This window comes from Chelonia mydas, chromosome 11, assembly GCF_015237465.2.
Source record: "Chelonia mydas isolate rCheMyd1 chromosome 11, rCheMyd1.pri.v2, whole genome shotgun sequence".
Lineage (NCBI taxonomy): Eukaryota > Metazoa > Chordata > Testudines > Cheloniidae > Chelonia > Chelonia mydas.
The window spans coordinates 67,053,262-67,074,644 of NC_051251.2; the positions used below are offsets into that span (position 1 = coordinate 67,053,262).

The 21,383-nt window shown below is 45.5% G+C and overlaps 1 protein-coding gene across 2 annotated transcripts in view; it reads left to right on the forward strand.

Annotated features, from left to right (window-relative positions):
* VWC2L (von Willebrand factor C domain containing 2 like) overlaps window positions 1-21,383 on the forward strand; it is a 125,998-nt gene that overhangs the window by 66,036 nt on the left and 38,579 nt on the right. Inside the window, exon 4 of one of the 2 annotated variants that reach the window (XM_007068306.3) lies at window positions 18,277-19,997. The exons of the other annotated variant lie outside the window; for it this stretch is intronic. Within the exon in view, the coding sequence (XP_007068368.1) occupies window positions 18,277-18,425 (149 nt within the window). The 3' untranslated portion in view covers window positions 18,426-19,997. Of the gene's footprint in view, window positions 1-18,276; window positions 19,998-21,383 lie in introns of those variants that run through there. 2 annotated transcript variants of the gene reach the window in all.

Genomic DNA, 21,383 nt, shown 5'->3' on the forward strand with positions numbered 1-21,383 from the left:
ATGGATTGGATGGGGTGGGAGATTGGTAATGGGATGCTAAGTCTTTCACCCCCAGTCAGTAGGATGAATGTGACCCAAACTAGGAGTAGCTAAAATCCATTACTATGTGATGGACTATTCAACACATGTTGGAAATCTCAGCTGTTAGGGAAGAGGGGGTCACATAACAAAAACCATCATCGTGTTTGTCTTCAGTTAGCATCTTTTATTAGCACTTTCAGCAGAGAGGCCAAGGATCGAATGGGCATAGAAACTGAGCTTCTATGGGGCTTCCGGCGAGTCAGGAAATGTTGACTTGGCTTCCAAAACTTGTCTGGGCTCTTCCTGTTCCATGAATAAAGAGAGAATTGGGACTTGAGGTGGTTGGGAAATTATTCCTTCCCTTTCCTTCCTTCCTTCAACAAAAAAAATATAGTCCTCAAAATTGTTTAGGTTCTTGTCAAAACAGCAACAATTTCAGTTGCTTGAAACAGTCTTGGAGTTTGGGGATTTTTTTTTTTTTGACAAATCTTGACATTTCCACAGAAATGGAAAATTTTTTGCAAACATTTTAATTTTATCATTATTTTGTTATTATTTGCAGAAAAAATCTTTCAGTGAGAAACTTTCAACCAACTCTGTGCAAGCCTGTAGGGCTGTCAATCTCTCATCATTCAAGTTCTCTGAAAATTCCCAAAATTTAAAAAAAATCATTTTGGGCTCACCCAAAAACAAATTTATTCAAAATTTTGGCGTATCGTAAAAAAAAAAAAGTACATTTTAGGTTGAATTAAGCATTTTGTTTGAACCAAAATGATTTTTTTTATATTTCAAGCTTTCTTTTCCATTTAAAAATAAAATTAAAGTAACTTTGAAACAAAAAAATCATTTTGAATTAAAAAGTTGAAACGTTTCAAAAATCACAAAATGAAATGTTTAAACGTTCAGGTTTTTTTGTTTGGTTGGTTTTTTTAGATTTTTTGGATTGAAACAATTTATTGAAATTGATGTGAATTGGTGAAATAGTTCAGTTCACCCACGTCTGCCTTTTTTTGGCTGGAAAAGAACTTTTGGACTAAAAATCTCACCCAGCTCTGTTCAAGAACATTGTTTGTCTTTTAAAAACCACTAATCACGGAACAAAGACTTAGTTTGGCTGGATGAGGAACAACTGCATCTCCTGATTGGTGGCTTTTCCACAACAGTGGAAGGTTTTCATCCAGGAGGACGTGTTCTTGCCTCAATATTCTAATGCAAAAACTCTGGAGGAAAAAACTTGGAAGGATTTGTAATGATTTAATCCATGCTGTCAGAGAGATAGAAGCATCCTCTTTCTCACGGGGATGCTTGCCAAAACAGCTCAGCTTTGCTTCACTTCCTAGTTTTCTCACCCATACCACTCTCAACACAAAAGGCTCTCACTTTCTTGGATCCCAGATGGCACGTCTGCATTCCTACCAGGGACTTGTATTGGTGGAAGCTAGACGTGAAGAGCAAGGCTGCAATCAATCAGGTCTGCGTCTCGGGGTCTATAACAGAGGATTTATTGTTTACGCTAGCAAGCAGGATTCACCAGCCTACGCTGAAAATATTTACATACAACGCACACAGCTTACAAGCTGTGGTGTTTTGAGGACTAGCATTTGTGCGGGCAGATGGGTTGGCAAAGATTTTGCCGACCGCGTCAGAGATTTACACCAACCACAACACCCTGCTCCCTGCCATAGGGGGGGTTTAATTGGAAGCATTAAGACTGATGCAGTTTAGTGGATTTTAAACCTAAAATTTAGTCGCTTTTTAAACCTCTGCCCCACCCTAAATAACTGCCGAATACAGACCGTTGATAAGAACGCAGCATATTTTGAATAGATGCCGCACATTTCGCCTCTGAGGAGCTGCCACAGTTCAGAGAGGGTTCTGCTGGCCTGGGGAAGTTATTCTGTGGTTGGCAGGGAGAGGAAGGGACTGGGCACCTGAGTAGAGAGAGAGACTAGTAGATAGGCCACTGGTCTGGAAGGCAGGAGGCCTGTGTTCTCTTCCTACCTCGGTCACTGTTCTTGGGTAAGTCCCTGTTTTCCTTTCTATGTGTAGAGAAGGGACTGTCTCTTGTTCTGTGTACATACAGAATGGGGCCCTGATCTCAGTTAGTATCTCCTGGTATTACCTTTGTACGCATAATCATATTGGGATAGTTGAAATCTCCCATTATTATTGGGGGTTTTTTCCTCTTGTTTCTCTCTCATCTCCCTGAACATTTTACTATCACAGTGACCATCCTATTGCTATACGCTTATTGTTCAAGCATGGAATTCTATCCATAGAGATTCTATTGTACAGCTTGATTCATTTAAGAGTTTTACTTTATTTGACTTTCGGCTTGCTTTCACACAGAGTGCCACTCCCCCGCCAGCACAAGCTACTGTGTCATTCCTATGTGTTTTGTACCCTGGTATTACTGTGTCCCATTGATTAGCATCAGAGAAACTTGGTGGAGTGATGCCTATTATAGCCATATCCTCAGTTAATACCAGGCACTCTAGTTCACCCACCTTAGTATTTAGATATCTAGCATTTGTATACAAGCACTTAAAAGATCCGTCAGCATTTAGTTGTCTGCCTTCATGTGATGTAATTGAAGGGGACTCTTTCCCATTTCACAGTTTCTCTTCTGTTCCTACCTGTTCTTCATCAAGTTCTATTCTCTCCTCTTTACTAGGATCTAGAGTATCCCCTTTAATAAATCCTCCCCTACGGGATGCCTCTGTCTGAACTGTGTGTTCCTCCGAACCTGTCAGCTTTCCCCCAGCCCTTAGTTTACAACCTTTTTAGTTTTATATGCCAGCAATCTGGGTGTTTTGGTTTAGATGGAGCCCATCCTGCCTGTATATTCACCTCCTTTCCCAAAAGGCTCCCCAGTTCCTAATAAATCTAAATCCCTCCTCCAAACACCGTCATCACATCCACGCGTTGAGACCCTGCAGTTCTGCCTGTCCAGCTGGCCCAGTGTGCGGCATTTGAAGCATTTCAGAGAATGCCACCACGGAGGTCCTGGACTTTAATCTCTAACCCAGCAGCCTAAATTTGCCCTCCAGAACCTCTCGCCTACCTTTGCCTGTGTCATTGGTACCTACCTATACCACGACCACCAGCTTCTCCCCAGCACTGCACATAAGCCAGTCTAGATGTCTCAAGAGATCCATAAACTTCACACCCTGCAGGCAATTCACCATGCAATTCTCCCAATCATTGCAAACCCAGTTGTCTATATTTCTAATTGAATTCCCCATTACTATTACCTGTCTCCTCCCAATAACTGGGCTCCTGTCTCTCAGAGGTGTCCTCAGTGTGAGAGGATAACATGACATTTGGAAGGAGGTTCCCAACTATGAGATCATTTCCCTCCACTCCGCTTTGATGTTCTCCTTCCCTGAGACGTTGATCCTCCTCAATATCACAGAGGTTGTCGGACTCGGGGGTGGGACTGCCCTACTGTGTCTCCAAAAGTTTCGTTTATGTACCTTTCTGTCTCCCTTCGCTCCTCCAGTTCAGCCACTCTGGTCTCCAGAGCCCGTACTTGGTCTCTGTGGGCCATGAGCTCCTTGCACTGAATACACACACTTGCCATCCACCCACAAGGCAGGGTGCATTCAGTGCAATACACTGCATATCCCCCACTCTGCTGCTGGACTTCTGCAAGATTCAAAACAATGCAGGCAGGGTGTTTTTGTTTTGTAGTTGTGGGGTTATGGGTGTTTGGTTTTTTTTTTTGCGGGGGAGGAGGGAGTAGGGGAAGTAGAGGTGGTTATTGGCTTAAATTTTGAGTATGTTTCTTAGGTGTACCTGGCTCTCTCTCTCCCTCACAAAACTCATCAGTTCGCTAGCTCCTCCGGTCGCTTAGGAGCTGGCTTTTTAAACCCCCGTTCTCCCTCAGTTAGCCCCGCCCCCTTCCACAGGATCCTAGAGGGATGAGGGATCAAAGGACGGCAGGCTAAGGCCTCGTTAGGAAGTTCTCAGCCTCGCCTAGCAGGCCGCTAGGCTCAGCTCACAGCCCCCCCTCAAAACAGACCACACTGTAACCTTCCATCAAGCAGGCACAGGGCAGGCAAGCAAGCACTCAGGCTCACAGACGACAAACTCACCCCAAAGGTCACCTGGAGAAGTCCCTCCCCAAACTCCCCTATTTGCTGCTCCTGTTGGCTAGCTAATGATAAAGGGCCTCCCATTTCCAACAGCGGTCCGCCTTTATAAATCCCTTGGCGCTACATTAGCACTCATGTTTTGGAGTGCCCTTTGTTGAGAATTTCTGGTATGAGATGGGTCAGTGGGCCAGTTTGATACTGGATGCTCAGTTAGACCATCCCCCTTAGGCTCCCTTCTTGGAGATATTCCAGATACCGGCAGTTACCTGGTAACAAAGCAGCGTAGGTCCAACATGCAGCTTTGGTCACTAAAAGATTAATCCTGACAAAATGGAAAAGTCCATCCTTGCTAAATATTGATGCCTGGCTTGCAGTTAACAAACACCTGGCATTCTGCAGTAGGGGAATTTCTGAACAATTCAAATCAATTAGGGCTGACTTTTTAGAGGTCGAAGATTAATGTAGACCCTGAAGATAGATATGTTGCTTCCCCTCCTCTCCCTTTAAGTTACCCCTCTTTACTTTGTGCATGATGATGAATCTGATATTTTGGTATATTTGTTGTATTTGGGAAAAATAATAAACATGATAAATATAACACAGTATTGTTACTGGCCTAATAAAAGCAATACTCTAGTATTGTTACTATCCAATATATTACAGGAGTTGCTGCTGTGGTTTTTTGGGGGGTTTTGGACCAGCACTGTAGAATCCTGGAGCATTATTTTAAAATCTACCCCTGTAGACAGGCAAACCTCATCTTAATCAGCTGACTTTTGAATTCCTCATTTTGGCCCCGAAGAAGAGTTTAAGTTTTGGTATCTTGGGGGGAAGCCAAACCTCCCTCACTGTTTTGACAAGTTAATCAAGGACACAAGCTGAGATCTTTTCTTACAGTCTGAACTGGCTATAAATAGTTGTTTGGAGTGCTGTATAAATAGCGTTGAGAGAAAGGAATTAACATCTGAAAAGCTTGTGCAAGATCAGCGTATCTAAACGGCATTATCATACAGAAGTGGGGTCCATTAGGAACCAGATTCAAAAAAGATCTAGATAAATTCATGGAGGATAGGTCCATCAATGGCTATTAGCTATGATGGGCAGAGATGGTGTCCCTAGCCTCTGTTTGCCAGAAGCTGGGAATGGGTGACGGGGGATGGATCACTTGATAATTCCCTGTTCTGTTCATTCCCTCTGGGGCACCTGGCATTGGCCACTGTCGGTAGACAGGATACTGGGCTAGATGGACCTTTGGTCTGACCCAGTGTGGCCGTTCTTATGTTCTGATTCTGATATCCAATCACACTGAGTAATAACTCACTCTGTGAGTAGTGCCCTTGGCATCCAGGGACCTGCTTGTGCGATAACATCCTATTCAATGTGAGTCAAGGCATCAGAACCTGGCTCATGATACATCCAGGTGGGCAGAGCAAGGAATTTGAAATGTCTCCAGCCTGTAAGGTATGTGAAATAGCTGATCCATGTGATTAGACAATTCCTCCTGAAACAACAAAAAACCTCAAACAGGCTGAACACATAGTTCTTGACTTGTCTGACAATGGATGGCGGGGGGAAAGCTTTGGGGAAAATAGCTGTGGGTGAGGGTGTCCGCCAAAAACAAAGATAGCAATAGAAAAGAACAAAAAATGGAAATTCAGTGAGAATATGCACCAACCCAATTGCTTTGCTCTTTATTTTATAGCATGCTTTGGCTGGATTCTTGTGCATTTAAGAGCATTGATTGATTCAATAGCCAAGCTTTGTGATGCATGAGTATTGAGGCTGGACAGCAACAGAGTGAGCTGGGATATGTTGATTGGCACTTGTTATAGCGCTTGCAATAACTTGTCACCTCGAGTTCAAGAATAGGCAGGGAAGCTCTGTTATAGCCTCCTTTCATTGAGAGACCTCAAAGGAGCTCCCACACCATGCGACTTGTCCAGCTGTGCGACATGGCTGGACAATTTTACCGGATCAGAATAGTGCAGTGATTTAGCACAGGTGTAAATATAAATGGGCTAAGCCAAGTGCAAGGCTTTGGGTATCAGGCACAAGGTATTTAAAAATATCACAGCGTTGTGAGGCCTTGTTATAATCACTCCACAAGTGGATAAACTGAGGCACTCAGGATTTGGAACTTGTCCATTGTCTTGCAAGGCCCACTGGTTTTCTCAAGCATTTGGTTTAGGGGGATGGTTGAGTTGTGCATTGTGAAATGTTGACACAAGTGCCTGGAGTGGTAAATAAATAACCTCTTTTATACATTGCGAAAACAAAATAATACATACAAGACTATAGTGGCAGAATCCGGAATAGATCCGGGCTTAGTCCTACTTCCAGTTCTTCCCTCTACCCCCTGGATACGCTCCTACATGGGCCACAATCATTACTTCAGGCACCCTCGTGAGAAATTAAGCAGACTTGCTGTGAATGCATAAATATTAATAGAGCTGGGGGAATAATTTGTAATGAATAATTTATTTTACAACTGTCACCTCTTTCTTGTTTTGTGGATTGGCTGCAAGCAGATTGATTTCCCTCCCCCGTTTATTTTCGTGTGTAATTCTTGCTCTGTAGCTCGTGTGTGGTCAGTTCTTTGTGAATAATCAGTGTTGGGAATATGAGTTGTTTGGATTGGACATGCCGGCCAGATGCTATTGTTTTAGTTCCCCGATTGGATGGTCATAACTCAGAACAAGGTTTTTGGTGTGAATATTCGTGGCTAGGAAATCGGCATTCGCTTTCTGAGAAGGTTCTGCCATACTTGCCAGAAACTCTTTCCATTTCAGCAAACGTTTCTGCTAGAATATTCATGGACCGCAAACTCTGACAGCAAATTCATTAAGACGTTTGAATGAATATTCATGGGAATGTTTGCAATATCTACCCAGCTCTGAATATTATGGAGCCAAGGGGAGGATTATTACCTCAAGCAAAAAAACAAGCCAACACCCTCTTGTGGTTACACAATGTAACTTCCGCTCCTTGGGAATGTGCCACATTGTTTGGGAGACAGAGGAAATATGTCTAAATGTACTTACTGTATGTCAGGTAATTGGCAAGAATTAACCAACTTGAGATAGATAAGAAAGTATCTGTTCACCTCTTCCTAAAACAATATATATCCCTTGGATTAACCAATTATCTGAATTATTTTGGAGATGTTAGCCATACTGGGGGGGAAGGGGGACCCATACAGCTGGGTGAAATTTAAGGCCGTATTGTGATATCTTTACTTTCCAGAAAAGTACTTTATTTACTGGAACCTTATTCCATGAGTAGTTGCACTGAAGCCAAGGGGACTTCTCGTAGTGCAGGGTACTATTCAGTGTGTCACCATCTGCCCTACGTAATTCCTGCTCACTCATAGTGTTTAATCTTTTATTGCGGCATTCGTTCACACGTACGTGGCTCAGCTCTGCACGGATGTAGGCCCCCCGGCAAAGCCATTGATTTCAATTGGCTTGCCTGAGATGTAACGGAGAGCAGAATGTAGCCCCCAGCGCTTAGGAATCGCTGTGGCATTTGGCACTGAACTGCTAACATGTACAAAACGTCGGCATGATGCCATATGCTCAGCGTCGGAAAGAAAATTAAACCACATGCTCCCTGCTACTTGTTTGCTTTAAGTCAGTCCTTGCAGGATGCTATTGAATTCTAATGTTTTATTCCACATCTCAATAATGCCGTAGCAGGGAGTAGGACAAAGTCATAATTTACTCTAAAAGTGGCTCAACAGCAGTTGGGTTGGATGCTTCTCTGGCATTTGTTGTCAACACAGGTGCTCATCCAGGATCATAAAGAGAAAGCATAAGGCTTGGATTATGGCACATTCAAAATGTTAGTTTAGCAATCAAACAAAAAATCATGTCTGTTTTTTAACTCATTTCAGTCAGTGTTAAACCAGGAGCATAAAACTCTGTCTGTCTGAGTGCCCCATGTCATTAGCATTTATTAATCTAAGTTATTGTTATGGGGAATCTAAGTTATTGTTATGGGGAAGATCCACGGCTGGTATAAACCTGGCAATTGACACCAGCTGAGGGTCTGACCCAATAAGTTTTGGGCCTTTGATTGCTCCCGCTTCCCCCCACCCCTTCTCTGTGGGTTTAAATGCCTCGCTAAGAGCTGGTTACAATGGGCCCTTATGCATGAGCACAGGGGGAGGAACCATCTGCCCGTCGCATACAACATAAGCACATAGGAATCGCCCAGCTGGGTCAGACCCAAGGTCCATCCAGTCCAGACTCCTGTCTCTGGCAGTGACCAGCGCTGGCTGCTTCCGAGCAAAGTTCAAGAAACAGGCAGTAATGGAATAACTTGCCGCCCCCGCCCCGCCCCCCCACCATGAGGGTCTCATCCTAATTCCTAAAATTGGAGCAGTCGCTTGACTCCTCTGAGTGTGGAGTCTATCAGTGCACCCCCCCAGAAGGGGAACATATCACTCCAGAGAGAGCAGAGCAGGCGGAGAAGAGCCCAGCACCTTTGGTGCAAGCAGCCCACATTCCTGAAGCTCGGCACAGCATTTGCAGCCCCATTGCCACCTGTAGGATCCGGGAAGGTCCGTCCCTCTGAGTTCCCACTGCCTTGCCCATAGCGATGTGGGGCCCGATCCTTGCTGCTGCGGGGAGTGCTTCGTATTACGCCTGAATGGTAGCAAGGGGTTGCTGGCACCAGCCCGTAGGCTGTGACTCTTTGCACCCTCGTCCAGCGCTGCCTTGTGACGGAAGATCTTTAAGAAGGATTGCTGGGAAAGGCTGCATCGTTGTTGCTTGTGCTTTTTATTGCTAGGTTTGCTATAGTTTGGTGTTTTTCTTAGCGCCTCAGCTTAACAGTGGTGGCCAGATCTGGTCCTCAGCGGTATACGTTCATGTGCCGTGGTAGCACTTATCGGAGCAGTGGGGTGAGGATAAAGGGCTCACAACGTGAAGAGTATTGGAGCTAGATTAGATCTGCCACAGATCAAAATACTTTGTTTTTGCCATGTAATCCGCTCATTGAGTTGCAGGTTGACATTCCTCCAGGGACTATCACAAATCCACCTACTGCTCCCTCGTGTGAGATTCTGCCTTTGTATGGCTGGATTAGCTGTCAGATGTGTAAACGCACAGGTAGCTAGAAAGCTCCCCAGTGACTACCCGGCTTCCAATTCTGGAGAAAGCCACTTATTCCAAGCAGGCTGTCGTTGGAACAGTGCGCTTTGCTGCTGATTGGACCCTCGTTTGGACACATTACACCACATAGGAGGAGATCTGCCCTTTTTGAAGCATGGCAGTGTTCCTGTTAGATGTAGAGGCAGTTGTCAGGTCCTTAATGGATCAATAAATCGCAGAGCTTGATAGGGTTATTACTATTTAATTCACATTTCTATTGCGGTAGTGTCTTAAGGTCTTACCCAGGTGGGGCTGCTATTGTGCAAGGCGGGTCCAAGCACATCACATGCCCGACATATGGTGCACCTGCCTTGTCTCTCCTTTCCAGTGGGTGCATTGTGCTCCCAGTTCCTTTCCCCCACCTGTCCCCTCTCCTCTCTCTCATTCAGAGCCTGCCCACCTCGCACTGTCCTCCGATCTGTTTCCCTCCATGAGCTGCTACTCCCCTGCCATTCCCCCTGGCTGCTGCAATCTCTGTGCAGAGGGACGGAGGGGTGGAATGGTCCAGCAGTTTGCTTGATGGCCTGGAAGCCAGCCAGCCCTCATAGCCCAAGGGAGAGAAGCACAACCCAGCTGTAGCCAACCCTGACTCACAGGCAGAATGAGACTAACCATTAGTCAATGTCACTGCAAAGTCCTGCTCTGTGGAGAGCACAGTGGGAGGGGAGCAGATGGGCAGGGAGAAGAGGGAACAAGGGGTGGGAGGAGAGGGAAGAGGCAGCAGAAGAAGGTGGGAGAGGAGCATGGAAGCACCACAAGGTATGTGGGGGGTGGGGGAGTGGGGAAATAGACCAGACTAAAGGGAGAGGGGTAAGAGACAACTGATCCAGGGGGCTCCCCTAGCTTGCGAGCAGCCTAGATGGTCTACACACACCCAGTCTGCTCCTCTCGGGTCGATCCCTGCATCAGCTCTCCCTGCTTTGCTCCTGGAAATATGGGACCCAGGCGGGAAGCCGAGCCAAGTGCTGCTGTGTGGAACACAGAGAGCCCTGCTCCGACTCTGGCCCTGCATACCATCACCAGGGCCGGAGCTGGGCGGCTCTCTTCCACCAGCAGCAGGGTGGTGGGATGGGGAATGGGGCAGACAGGCAGGCCGGTATGGAAGGAGGAAGCAAAGCAGGAGACCTAATCCAGCCCTCCCCCTGGCCTTGCAGCTCTGACTGCATCTCTCCTTCCAGCCTGGTTCTGCAGCTTGGCAGCTCTTTGACGGTGTCATCCCTGCTGCGTGTTAGTGCCACGGACGCAGCCAAAATCCATTGCAGGAAGGCACAGAATTCCCAGCCTGGGCTCTGCTAGAGACAGACAAGCAGGGTCAGCGGCTGCAGTCTGTGCTAGCGGCTGACAGGTAGAGGATTCCCTCAGCCTGTCAAACCCCTTGGCGCTAAAAGATCCCAGCTCCCTCCCCTTCCCCGACACAGCTTGGCTGCATTCCTCCTCACGCATTCAGAAGAGTTAATTGGAGCCTGGTGCTATAAATCTTACATCCTTAAGTGCCAGGCAATCCCTCCGTCTCTCATGTGTGTGGGAGTTGTGGCAGTATTGAATTTTCAAATAAAATGATTAACAGGCAGCCTTAGGGCAGCAATCGAGAAAACATTCTTCCCCCTTCTTTGCCACCCTCAGCTCCAGAGGAAGCTTTTTGTTTAAATTTTAATGAAAAGGGCTTTTCTCTATTCTCCAGGGGGCAGATAGCCCTTGCCCCGATCTGGTAACTGTTTTGGAATCTGTTTGTTGTTAGGAGTCTGGCAGGCAAACAGACCGTTGTTCTGAAGAGGTACAGGTGCTTAGTTCAGCTTTAAATGCAGCTCGCTGCAGTTATTGGCATTTCAAGTGTGTTTGACCTGGGACTTTAAACAGAAGCAAATGAGTCTACTTGATGGAAAAGTCTGTTCTAGGTGTCATAACACAACAACATATCTCGGATTTCATGAAGCAGAGAATTAAAAGCTGTTGTGAACACCACAGACAGCAGTCTGGTTCAGCCGTACGCAGAAGTCTGTAAGCCTACTGTGTGAAGAAACAATTACTTCAACAGGCTGGTGAAGAAATATAGACATTGGGTTTATAATCTGCCCTGTTTGTGCTGCGGCAAAACTCATTTACTAGAGCTTTCAAAAAGGCCTGGTCCAAAAATGGTTCTCAGAATCTATCATAGAATAGAATCATAGAATCATAGAATATCAGGATTGGAAGGGACCCCAGAAGGTCATCTAGTCCAACCCCCTGCTCGAAGCAGGACCAAGTCCCAGTTAAATCATCCCAGCCAGGGCTTTGTCAAGCCTGACCTTAAAAACCTCTAAGGAAGGAGATTCTACCACCTCCCTAGGTAACGCATTCCAGTGTTTCACCACCCTCTTAGTGAAAAAGTTTTTCCTAATATCCAATCTAAACCTCCCCCATTGCAACTTGAGACCATTACTCCTCGTTCTGTCATCTGCTACCACTGAGAACAGTCTAGAGCCATCCTCTTTGGAACCCCCTTTCAGGTAGCTGAAAGCAGCTATCAAATCCCCCCTCATTCTTCTCTTCTGCAGACTAAACAATCCCAGCTCCCTCAGCCTCTCCTCATAAGTCATGTGCTCTAGACCCCTAATCATTTTTGTTGCCCTTTGCTGGACTCTCTCCAATTTATCCACATCCTTCTTATAGTGTGGGGCCCAAAACTGGACACAATACTCCAGATGAGGCCTCACCAGTGTCGAATAGAGGGGAACGATCACGTCCCTCGATCTGCTCGCTATGCCCCTACTTATACATCGCTATGCCCCTACTTATACATGCCTCTACTTATCCTGCAGAGGTCCCCTGTGAATGAAAAAGTGATCTTTTCATGAATACCAAACGTACTCATTTAGGATCAGATTTATTAGCATGTAAATCACTGGAGCTGAAATTGATAAAATACATTTCAAGCGGTGTTCTAAATTATGCTTTCAACATTCAGCGTTGGATGAGTGACATTCATGTACTAGGGAGGAGACGTTTTGGGAAGTCGTTTTTGCCACAATCTTGCCTTTGTACTTTTGTCTACCATGCTGTTATTCATGATATGTGTTATTGTTACCGTGAGTGGCTAGCCAGAATTTGAGATCTTGTCGGTATTTCCAGTTGGGTGGAGAAAGTGCACCACACTCTGTCCTTAATCTTGTTTGTGTACAAAGTCTTGTTTCCCTGAACACAGGAGGAACCAAAAAGAAGAGATTGTTTCTTTGCTTACAGCCCCAACTTTCTTTTAGCCAGCTTCTCCACGCTGCGCATCTTCTGACCCTTCTCAGGCTGTCTCCCTGCTTCCCTCATGTACACAGTTCAGATTTCTGGGTGGGCTCCTGCGCCCTCTTTCTCTCGGGTGGCAGCTGTCTCTTACAGCTGTTTTCAATGAGGGGTGGAGGACACACTCCACAGTTTAATTGAGGTTTAACCCAACCTACAGCAGTATGTTACATGCACTATGTCTGCCGATACGGAGTGATTGATTGATTAATTAAGCAAAATTGCAGACCAAGGTCTGTCCTCCCAGACCAGGCCTGATTCTCTGCTCACAATGGTGTAAATCAGAGGTGACACTGCTGGAGTCCATAATCTGTGTGAGTGAGAAGAGAGCCAAATCCTAGGTGTACAGCATTCTTGAAATTAAGACGCAAGGGGTGTGGGTGAGAGAGAGAGAGAGAGAGAGAGAGAGAGAGAGAGCGCAATTTGGTCCTGCTTCTGGAGAGCAAAGCCTTTATTTTATAAAGAATGAAAATGAAAGTCATGAAAACAGCAGAATGCAAATCGCATTTAGCATTGTCTAGACAGCACAGAGTCATTGTGGTCGTTAAAAGGGAATCCAGATGTTGTCATTTTCTTTTGTTGAAGTCTTTTCTGCTTTAGCAGGAAGGAGGGGAAGAGAGAGAGACCTACCTACATCAATTATAACACTGCTCCAGGTCGGGTATGAAGATTAAACCCAGAACCTCTGGATCTTAAAAGCATGAGTGTCTGGAACTAAAGTTTGTTAGATGCGTGGCAGCAGCAGACTCATAAATGTTTTACGTGTTCCAGCCATTAGATGGGGACAAAAAACTATATGGCCCGAACACATACACAGCCATAGAAATACTGTGTGCTTCAAAGCGGAGTAGTGGAAATGCTCAATTAAGGCATCCAAACAACATTAACTCTTTCCTGTAGTGACACCATGAGTGGGGGACTCTAAACTTGGATTACAAACATTAAAATGCATTATTCATAATCCCCTGGGTATTGCATGGCATCCCTAGGGGGCAGAGTTTAGCTTATTTGGGTGTCCTAACTGCATGTTACCGTCACATGTCTGGATTTCTTTTAAGTTTAACCTTGGCTCTGAATTTTCTGGGGTGGTCACACTTGGTTTGGGAATATTTTCAACATCTATGTACCGTATTTCACCGTAAATTGCTGATATGCACTCTCAGCTGTCACTCCAACTTATTAGGGCCTGATCCAAAGTCCTCTGAACTCAATGGAAAGGTGCCCAATAATTCCAATGGTCTCTGATCATTAATATATCCCACAAGCACCAGTGCCGTCCAAACCTGTGCTCGTATCTGCTGGGGTCCCACTGCAGCTGCCTCAGTTTCAGCTTGCTCCCTTTTCTAGGCGTTCATCTTGGCCGGAATCACACTGTGCATGGAGTTGGCCCTGCCCACACCTTCTTGCAGCGGGCCAGGCCTGCTCTTTTCAAACAGGCCTGAGATCACATGAAGCCCCTTCCTTGCTCTCGTGGGTCTTTCTGGAGGACTGGCTGTACCCTTTTGTCAACCAGGGCCCACGCAGCCGATGCTTGACTCCGCCTCACGGAGTTACTCCGAGGCAATACGCTTCTTGCGCTTCTCTGCCTTGTTTCTTAAAGCTGCACAGAGTATCAGGACAGGCACAGCACTCCTTTAAAAGGACTAGTGAGGAGATCCTGGGTGGTCATTTAAAGGTCAAAGTTGTTTGCTACAATGTTAGCACCCCATGGTAACGACATGGTTATTTTTATTATCCATTATTTGTGTGATTGCCCAGAGGGTCCAGCTAAGATTGGGAATGCAGTGAGCAGGGCGCTGAACAAACACATAGTCAGAGACACATTTGCTCTGAGAAACAGATAGTCCAAATACACAGGAGAGGAAAGATTATTCCCATTTTGCAGACGGGGACCTGAGGGAAATGGCCTGCCCAAAGTCAGTGACGGAGCCAAGAACTGAATGCAGCTCTCCTGAATCCTAGCCCTGTGCCTTAGTCACAAGAGCTTCCTTTCTCTCCCAACATGGAGCATGGTACGTCTATGCACCTTGGCTATACCTTAGCCCACCACAGTCTGCCAGGCAATTGGAGAACAGAGACAAATGCACTAACCTACATAGGCACCGACTCCATGGGTGCTCCGGGGCTGGAGCACCTATGGGGAAAAATTAGTGGGTGCTCCTCACCCACTGGCAGCCAAGCTCCCCCCGCCCCACCTCGCCTCCTGCTCCCCCCTCCCCAGCGCACTGTGTCCCCACTCCTCACCCTCCCTTCCAGCGCTTCCTGCTGCCCCACTGCCTAACAGCTGTTTGGCGGCACTTACGACTTTCTGGGAGGGGGGGAGGAGCGGGGAGGAGATGGAGAAGAGGTGGGGCGGGGCCAGGGACGGCGGGGGGGTCGAGCACCCACCGGGAAGACGGGAAGTCGGCGCCTATGCTAACCCATAGATAACAAGGAAGTGGTTCCTATTAGTATGAAAGTGGATGGTAGTAAAGTAGCAGATACAGGGCGTATATAATAGCTCCAAATGCTAGCGTGAAAGTCATCAGAGGTGTCTCACTCATACGCTTTTATTGTGACTCTATTAGCGTGGACAGTAGAAGCCGAGACAAAGCTGATCAAAATTTATAGCAGCACTTATTAAAGGGAGGGATGATTTAAATGTGAATAATAGCCAAGAAACACCAATTATTCTGCTTGACAACTATCTAAATTACTTCTGGGTAGTTAAGACCAGTGATGTCAAACTTGTGGCCTGTGGGCTCTGAGAAGTGTACTGTAAGGTCATGGTACTAATAAAGTTAATGAGAGGGGAAAAAAAAGTTTTCTGATGCTGTAAAATGCAAACATCTTTGGTGTGGCGCCAGACCACCCCATTCCCAGTCATGCCTGTGACAGGCACGGACCAGTAAGTCCTACCAAGCTATATACTGCATTTCACCTCCTTCCCATTAAATGGCTTGACCCTCTGATTTAGACTCATCTATAATTTAGAGTGCCAAGATGTCTTGCTTTGCCCATAATAGCTCCAGTTTTCAGGCGAGACTCCTGGGCAAATGTTAAGCTAAAAGTGTGAAGTTCACCACCCTCCCTTTGTTTAATGGGAGGCCACAAATGTTATCCCTGCAAATGGATTTGTGGGGGGCTGGGGAGAGAAGAAAGTTTTGAATTGTATTTCTGCCTATGTAGTGAGGTTAAAGCACAGGGCCTAACTGGGAGTCACTTGAAAGGTTATTTTATTGAATTCATATGTATGGAGATATTGCTGTTGTCCATTGTCCATGGAATGGAGGTAACCTTTCAAGTAGATGACTACTGCAGTATATGCAGTGTTTATATGCTTAGGTTTCTTCCGTTTTGGGACAGATTACCAGTTCCAGCAATAGTCCCCATTTTTAAGTCTCAGGAATGTCATGCAAACGGCTAATCTTTCAAAACGCAAGAAACTTGAAGAGCATTTCCAGTGTGTGCTTGGGTCTGTCTGTGTACATGTACGCTTGAAAACTTCCTTTGGTTTCCAAAGGTTTGGCCGAGAAAGGCAAATGGATGGTCCAGCGGATGGGATACTGTTCGCAGAGGCAGGAAGCCTGGGTGTTGGACCTGGCTCTGCCACCGATTTACTGTGTGACCTTGGGCAAGTCATTTGCCCTCCCAGCCATCATCTGGCTTGCACCCTTGTTTGGACAGGGCCTGTTTCTTACTAATGTGTGACTAGCACACAGCACAGCGGAGCCCCAATAAAGCAGCTAGGTGCTACTATACTACAAATAATGTCAGTTTGGGAGTCATATTGAATGGGAAACAGCTACTGATGATGACAACTTGAGAACAATGACTATATTAACATTTCCACGTGCACTGAGCCAATGGCATGAAATAAACTTTCAATGGACTCTTAACATTGGTACGGTAGGTAGAATTGAGTGCAGTTTTGAAATTCTGTCCCGTGAGAAATTCTGACACTTAAACATTTGATTTTTGTCCTGATACAAGAGATGTAGCTCTCGTGGGAGCTTGAACCGCAGAGAATCAGTGCCAGAACTGTAACTCCTGTAAAGCAATGGACCGCAATAAGAAAATGCAGTTTAATATTTTGTTGAATTGATTCAAAAGGAAACATTTTGGGTCATTTCTGATAATGAAATATTCTAATTTGGGTTGAAACAACCCAAAATAAAATATTCCACTTTGGTTTTCCCTGATGGGAAATCAATTTTTGGGGCAAAATCAGTATTTCAGATTAAAAATAATTATTATTTTGCCAAAACTACATTTTCCAATTAGAAAATCACTCCAATGGCCAATGCCTAACCAGCTCCAGCTGTTAGTTAATGTGAAAAGAGCCTGGAATGCAATTGAGCCTCCCCGTTTCACAGTCACTTATATACACATGTTTACAGATATGCTTTTTTTTTTCTTGAAAGGTAGATTTAAAATGCACTACGAGATAGATAGATCAATAAATACACATTGGAAAGAGCTGCTTTCCCTTCAAACAGTGCTAAGCCTAGTTTAGAGCTCTGCTCTACAACTAGCCTGTGGTTCACGTGCTTTGATGTTCAAATATTATTGCAAATTCGCTCCCGGTAGTAGGAAAGCAGATGCAAAAAAATGGAACTAGAGCACAGCTGATGATGTTACACTTGGCCATAGTTTTGGGCAATACCAAGTACACGAGACAATCAGATTTCCCAGATCAGTTTGGTTTAGCTAATTTAACCTCTACAATCAGCTCGCCTGGTGATTGGGATAATGCAGCCAACAGTCCTCAAAGAGGCTAAACCTCACATCTCTGGCATTTCAGAATTGATTTTATTGAGATCTGAAGCTCAGTATTACACTCACACATGCACAATGCTAGTGGGTATGTGGAAGAGAAGCATTGCGTGTACATAACCAGCTGGGCCATGTTTTCTTTGTTGGGCCTTTACGGGCATGAGAAAACAAAAATCCTGCTGACTTCAGAAGCAACTTGGGTTTGAAATTGTCTAATAAAGATTTTTTTTTTAAAGTCAAGATCAGCAGATTAAAGGAATCCCCTTTATAAAATAAAATCTTTAAGCAAGCTTGTTTGGGAGACAAATCAATTATTGATGCTGTGAATTATTCATTGTTATCAGGGAACCAGCTCAGGATCCCAGGGACTGAATTTAAGGAGCTGGAGGGAGTTATAGCAGCCACGTGTGCCGCGGGTATAAATTGGCAGGGCTCCAGTCACTTCACTGGAGCGCTGCCAATTTACACCAGCTGAAGATTTAGTCCCAATGTTTTCCTGCGGCCTTGCAGCCGGGAAGGGGACACTGCATTACCAATCAGCTGCTCAGGGGAAGCCTTTGACCATGACAAAGTATCCAATAACAGGGGAGGGGCGTGAAGGAAGCTAAACGTTTGAAGCTTTGTTTTATGCTTGGAAACCAATTCAGCACTCTCCTGCCTTCTACGAAAATGTTATTGAACTGCCCAATGGGCAAAATCCTCGCCCCATTGACGTGAATGAGGGTTTTGCCACGGATTTCAAGGGGGCCAGGATTTCCTGCCTGGTGCTAATGGACTATGGTGATGTTGAACTGCCTGGTGATTTGAAGGGGTGGGGCGGGGTTGTACTTTGGGGTGACTTCATCAGACTCCCTGCTCGTAAACGATTCTCATGTGGTCTCACTCTCAAATCCACCATGCGTCCTGCCCCCCCACCCTCCTCCCATACACACCCAGCCCCAATTTTAATTTATTTATTTATTTTGTATGTGTGTTTCCAGGTCCAAACTGCTTTGCAGGAACCACCATAATTCCGGCTGGCATTGAAGTGAAAGTGGATGAGTGTAACATCTGTCACTGTCACAACGGGGACTGGTGGAAGCCTGCTCAGTGTTCAAAACGCGAATGCCACGGCAAGCAGACTCTGTAGAGGCAAAATCCAGACCAATGACAAGTCTATTAAAAAACAAACGTAACGGCTTCTACACTGCACATGTTAAACCTCCTGCCAGCTGCAATAGGGTCACCAGCAAAACCTTTTAGGGTTAACAAAAGTGAATATTTTGCTAACAGGAAAGTTCTCACACACCGTATACAGAATATATATCCAGTAGCTAGATATCTAATCTGCTTTTGCTTGATGGGGACTCAATAGCTGAGGTTTTGGAAGGGAAAATACCTGCACAGGTTCCTCCACTCATAATGCCTCCACCCTGCCAATTAACTTGCAGCTTTTCTATCACTTCCTACAATGTGAATTGCATTTTCGCTGTTGTGATTTTTTTTTTTTTAAGCATCTTCCTAAACTTTTTCACAGCCAGGGTCTTCTGGGTAATAAGATTATGGGTAAAACAAGAATGAACACTTTTTAAATGTCTCATGATGCTAAAAATAGAGATGGGAGGTGGATGGCTGGATAGATGGAATAAATCAAACTGGACTGTAAACTACAGAAAGGTCAGGCTAGATACCTAGATAAAGAGGGATCGGCCATGTGCTAGGAACACTCTGTCTGTGTTACGCTTTCTCCACCGAGTGGGGACAATCAAGTTGAAGAAATCTACACAATAATCACGACCGATACGTTAAAGCTGTCAATCAAATCACTAAATGATGCCGGATAACAGCAGTAGGTGGACACAACTCCCTTGATACCGATGAAGATGATGGGAAAACACAAATCAAAATAATTTGGAAAATGACAAACACTAGATTTGCAGCCGAGGTTAAAACTGTGCCCCATTTGTCACCAGCATGGATCAAGCTCTTTGTTTTGGGCTGTTCGTAATCACTTTGGATACACATACATTCCTGGTGTACCTGTGCTGCCTTACACCGGCGATTAGTTCGGCCCTTTGTGGCTTCTGCTAGCATAAACTGTTGGCCCCATGTGCACAGACCCACTGTGAATATGATCAGCATTGACCCTAGCCCTCTGATTTGGTTTCAACATGCAGCTACGTCTGCATGTACCTTGTCACTGTGCCATCACCACTCTGCATCAAACCCTAGTCTCACTGAAGTCAGTGGCGAATTTCACTTGACCTCAGTGAGACCAAGATTTGGCCACTGTTTCTGTTTCAAGTGCAGATCTGAACACATCTCTGACCAGCCCCCCAGTGAGATTTCTGCAGCTGTTTGCTGGAGATTTTTTGTTATGAATTAAAATATTGGATGTGATAAAAAAAATGTTAAAATCACAAAACTGCCCTGGAGCACCCGCAGAAAGAGTGACACTGGACAACTGGTTGTTCACAGAGCAAGCTAAACCTATGCCCTCACTAACATACATGGTATGAGCTGTTGCCTAGTGTGTTCTCCTGTCCTATGGACAGTGGACAAGATATTGTTTCCTGAGAACACTCTTTATGAGCCCCTCATTTTCTCACCATTCCCCAAGGCCTGTGCCCACATGGCCAAGGAACCCATCTGTAACATCCCCACTCCCAGGAGGTGAGCATGCCCCTTGCACCTCTGACACTCCTAGACCCTAGCAGCCCAAGAGCAAATGATCAAGTTTAAATGAGCTCATCCTGGGACTCTTCCCACTGACTCCAGTGGAAACTGGCCAAGGCTCAGACTGGTGTGATGTGCTACCAGTGAACTAGGCCCGCAAAGGCATATTTCCCTGGATTTACAGCAGCACTTGTCATACAAGGCCAGATTATTAACCTCCTCTCCATGCTGAGTCATACCTTCCTCCTGGTGTAGCTCGATTGAAGCCAGTGGGCCCAATCACAAAGAAAGGTGCTACTCAGCATGAGACAGAGGATCTGAATGTCTCCCACAGACATTACACGTCTTCCCTCCTAAAAGCAGCTAGTTCCAGCAAGAGCCATTCCTAAAATGAACGTGGTGAGGCGTTGGCCCTCCAACGCCTTGAGTAAACTGGTTTCCTTTCAGTACAAATAGCTTTGCCATCCTGCAGACCACCAAGAGCCCTTTCTGCAGAGCACCGATCTGCACCAAGGTTGGAACTTTACTGTGGCAGCCATTCATAGATAATATGCGATCTTGAATCATTCATGAGCATCCCTGTGTGATTTAGTCATGCCCACACAAAGTAGAGGCATTCCAGGCTTTCTGTGCATGGAGAGACATGGTTTCCTTTGCACTAAGGTAGCCTAGTGCCAGCTTTGAAATTCACATTCGTGGGAATAAAAAATAAATGATGTGGCTGGGGTGGAAACACAGAGAAAACCTTTAGTAGAGCCATGACGTATCCATTATTAAGGAGCTACCGTGTCCTTCTTAGGGGAATGGAATGAGAACATGCAACTGGGACACCAAGATGTAATAATTCTGCAGCAAAGGCTAAGCACACCAAGAGCTATATCAAGGACTTACTAGGGCAAAGGGTGCATCCACTGAGAAGCCATCTTCAAAAAGCAGCTGCCAACACTGCTGGAGGAGGGCAGCTCCGTGGTCTTGGTTAGCAGCCAGAGAGAGTCTTTTCCTCCCTGCAAGCGAGTTACTTTCCGGCTTTGTAGCCCTGACACCTGTTTGTTTATCTTCCTGAAGATGTAACCCAATACTGTGACAGACCTGCTCAAAGCAGTAATGCCACTTTACAGTTCTGTTGTAACCAGGTCACGGCTTTTGAACCATGGTTTGCTTTTTTATTTATGAATTTTTTGTTAAGACTTTGGGCCCCGAAACTGCTCTTGTTAGAGTCAATGGCAAAACTCTTAGGGACGGCTCCTCGGCGGCTTTAAATTGGCACAGTTCCTCCGAAATCAATGGAGCCATGTTGATGTAAACCAGCTGAGGCTCTGGCCCACTTCAGCATCAATGGTAGGAGGCTCAGATCCTTTGTTTGCAACCAGCCTGTTGCCACTGTATTCTTATTTCCTCCCCATTTGGGTTTTAGTGGGGCCAGATTCGCAGC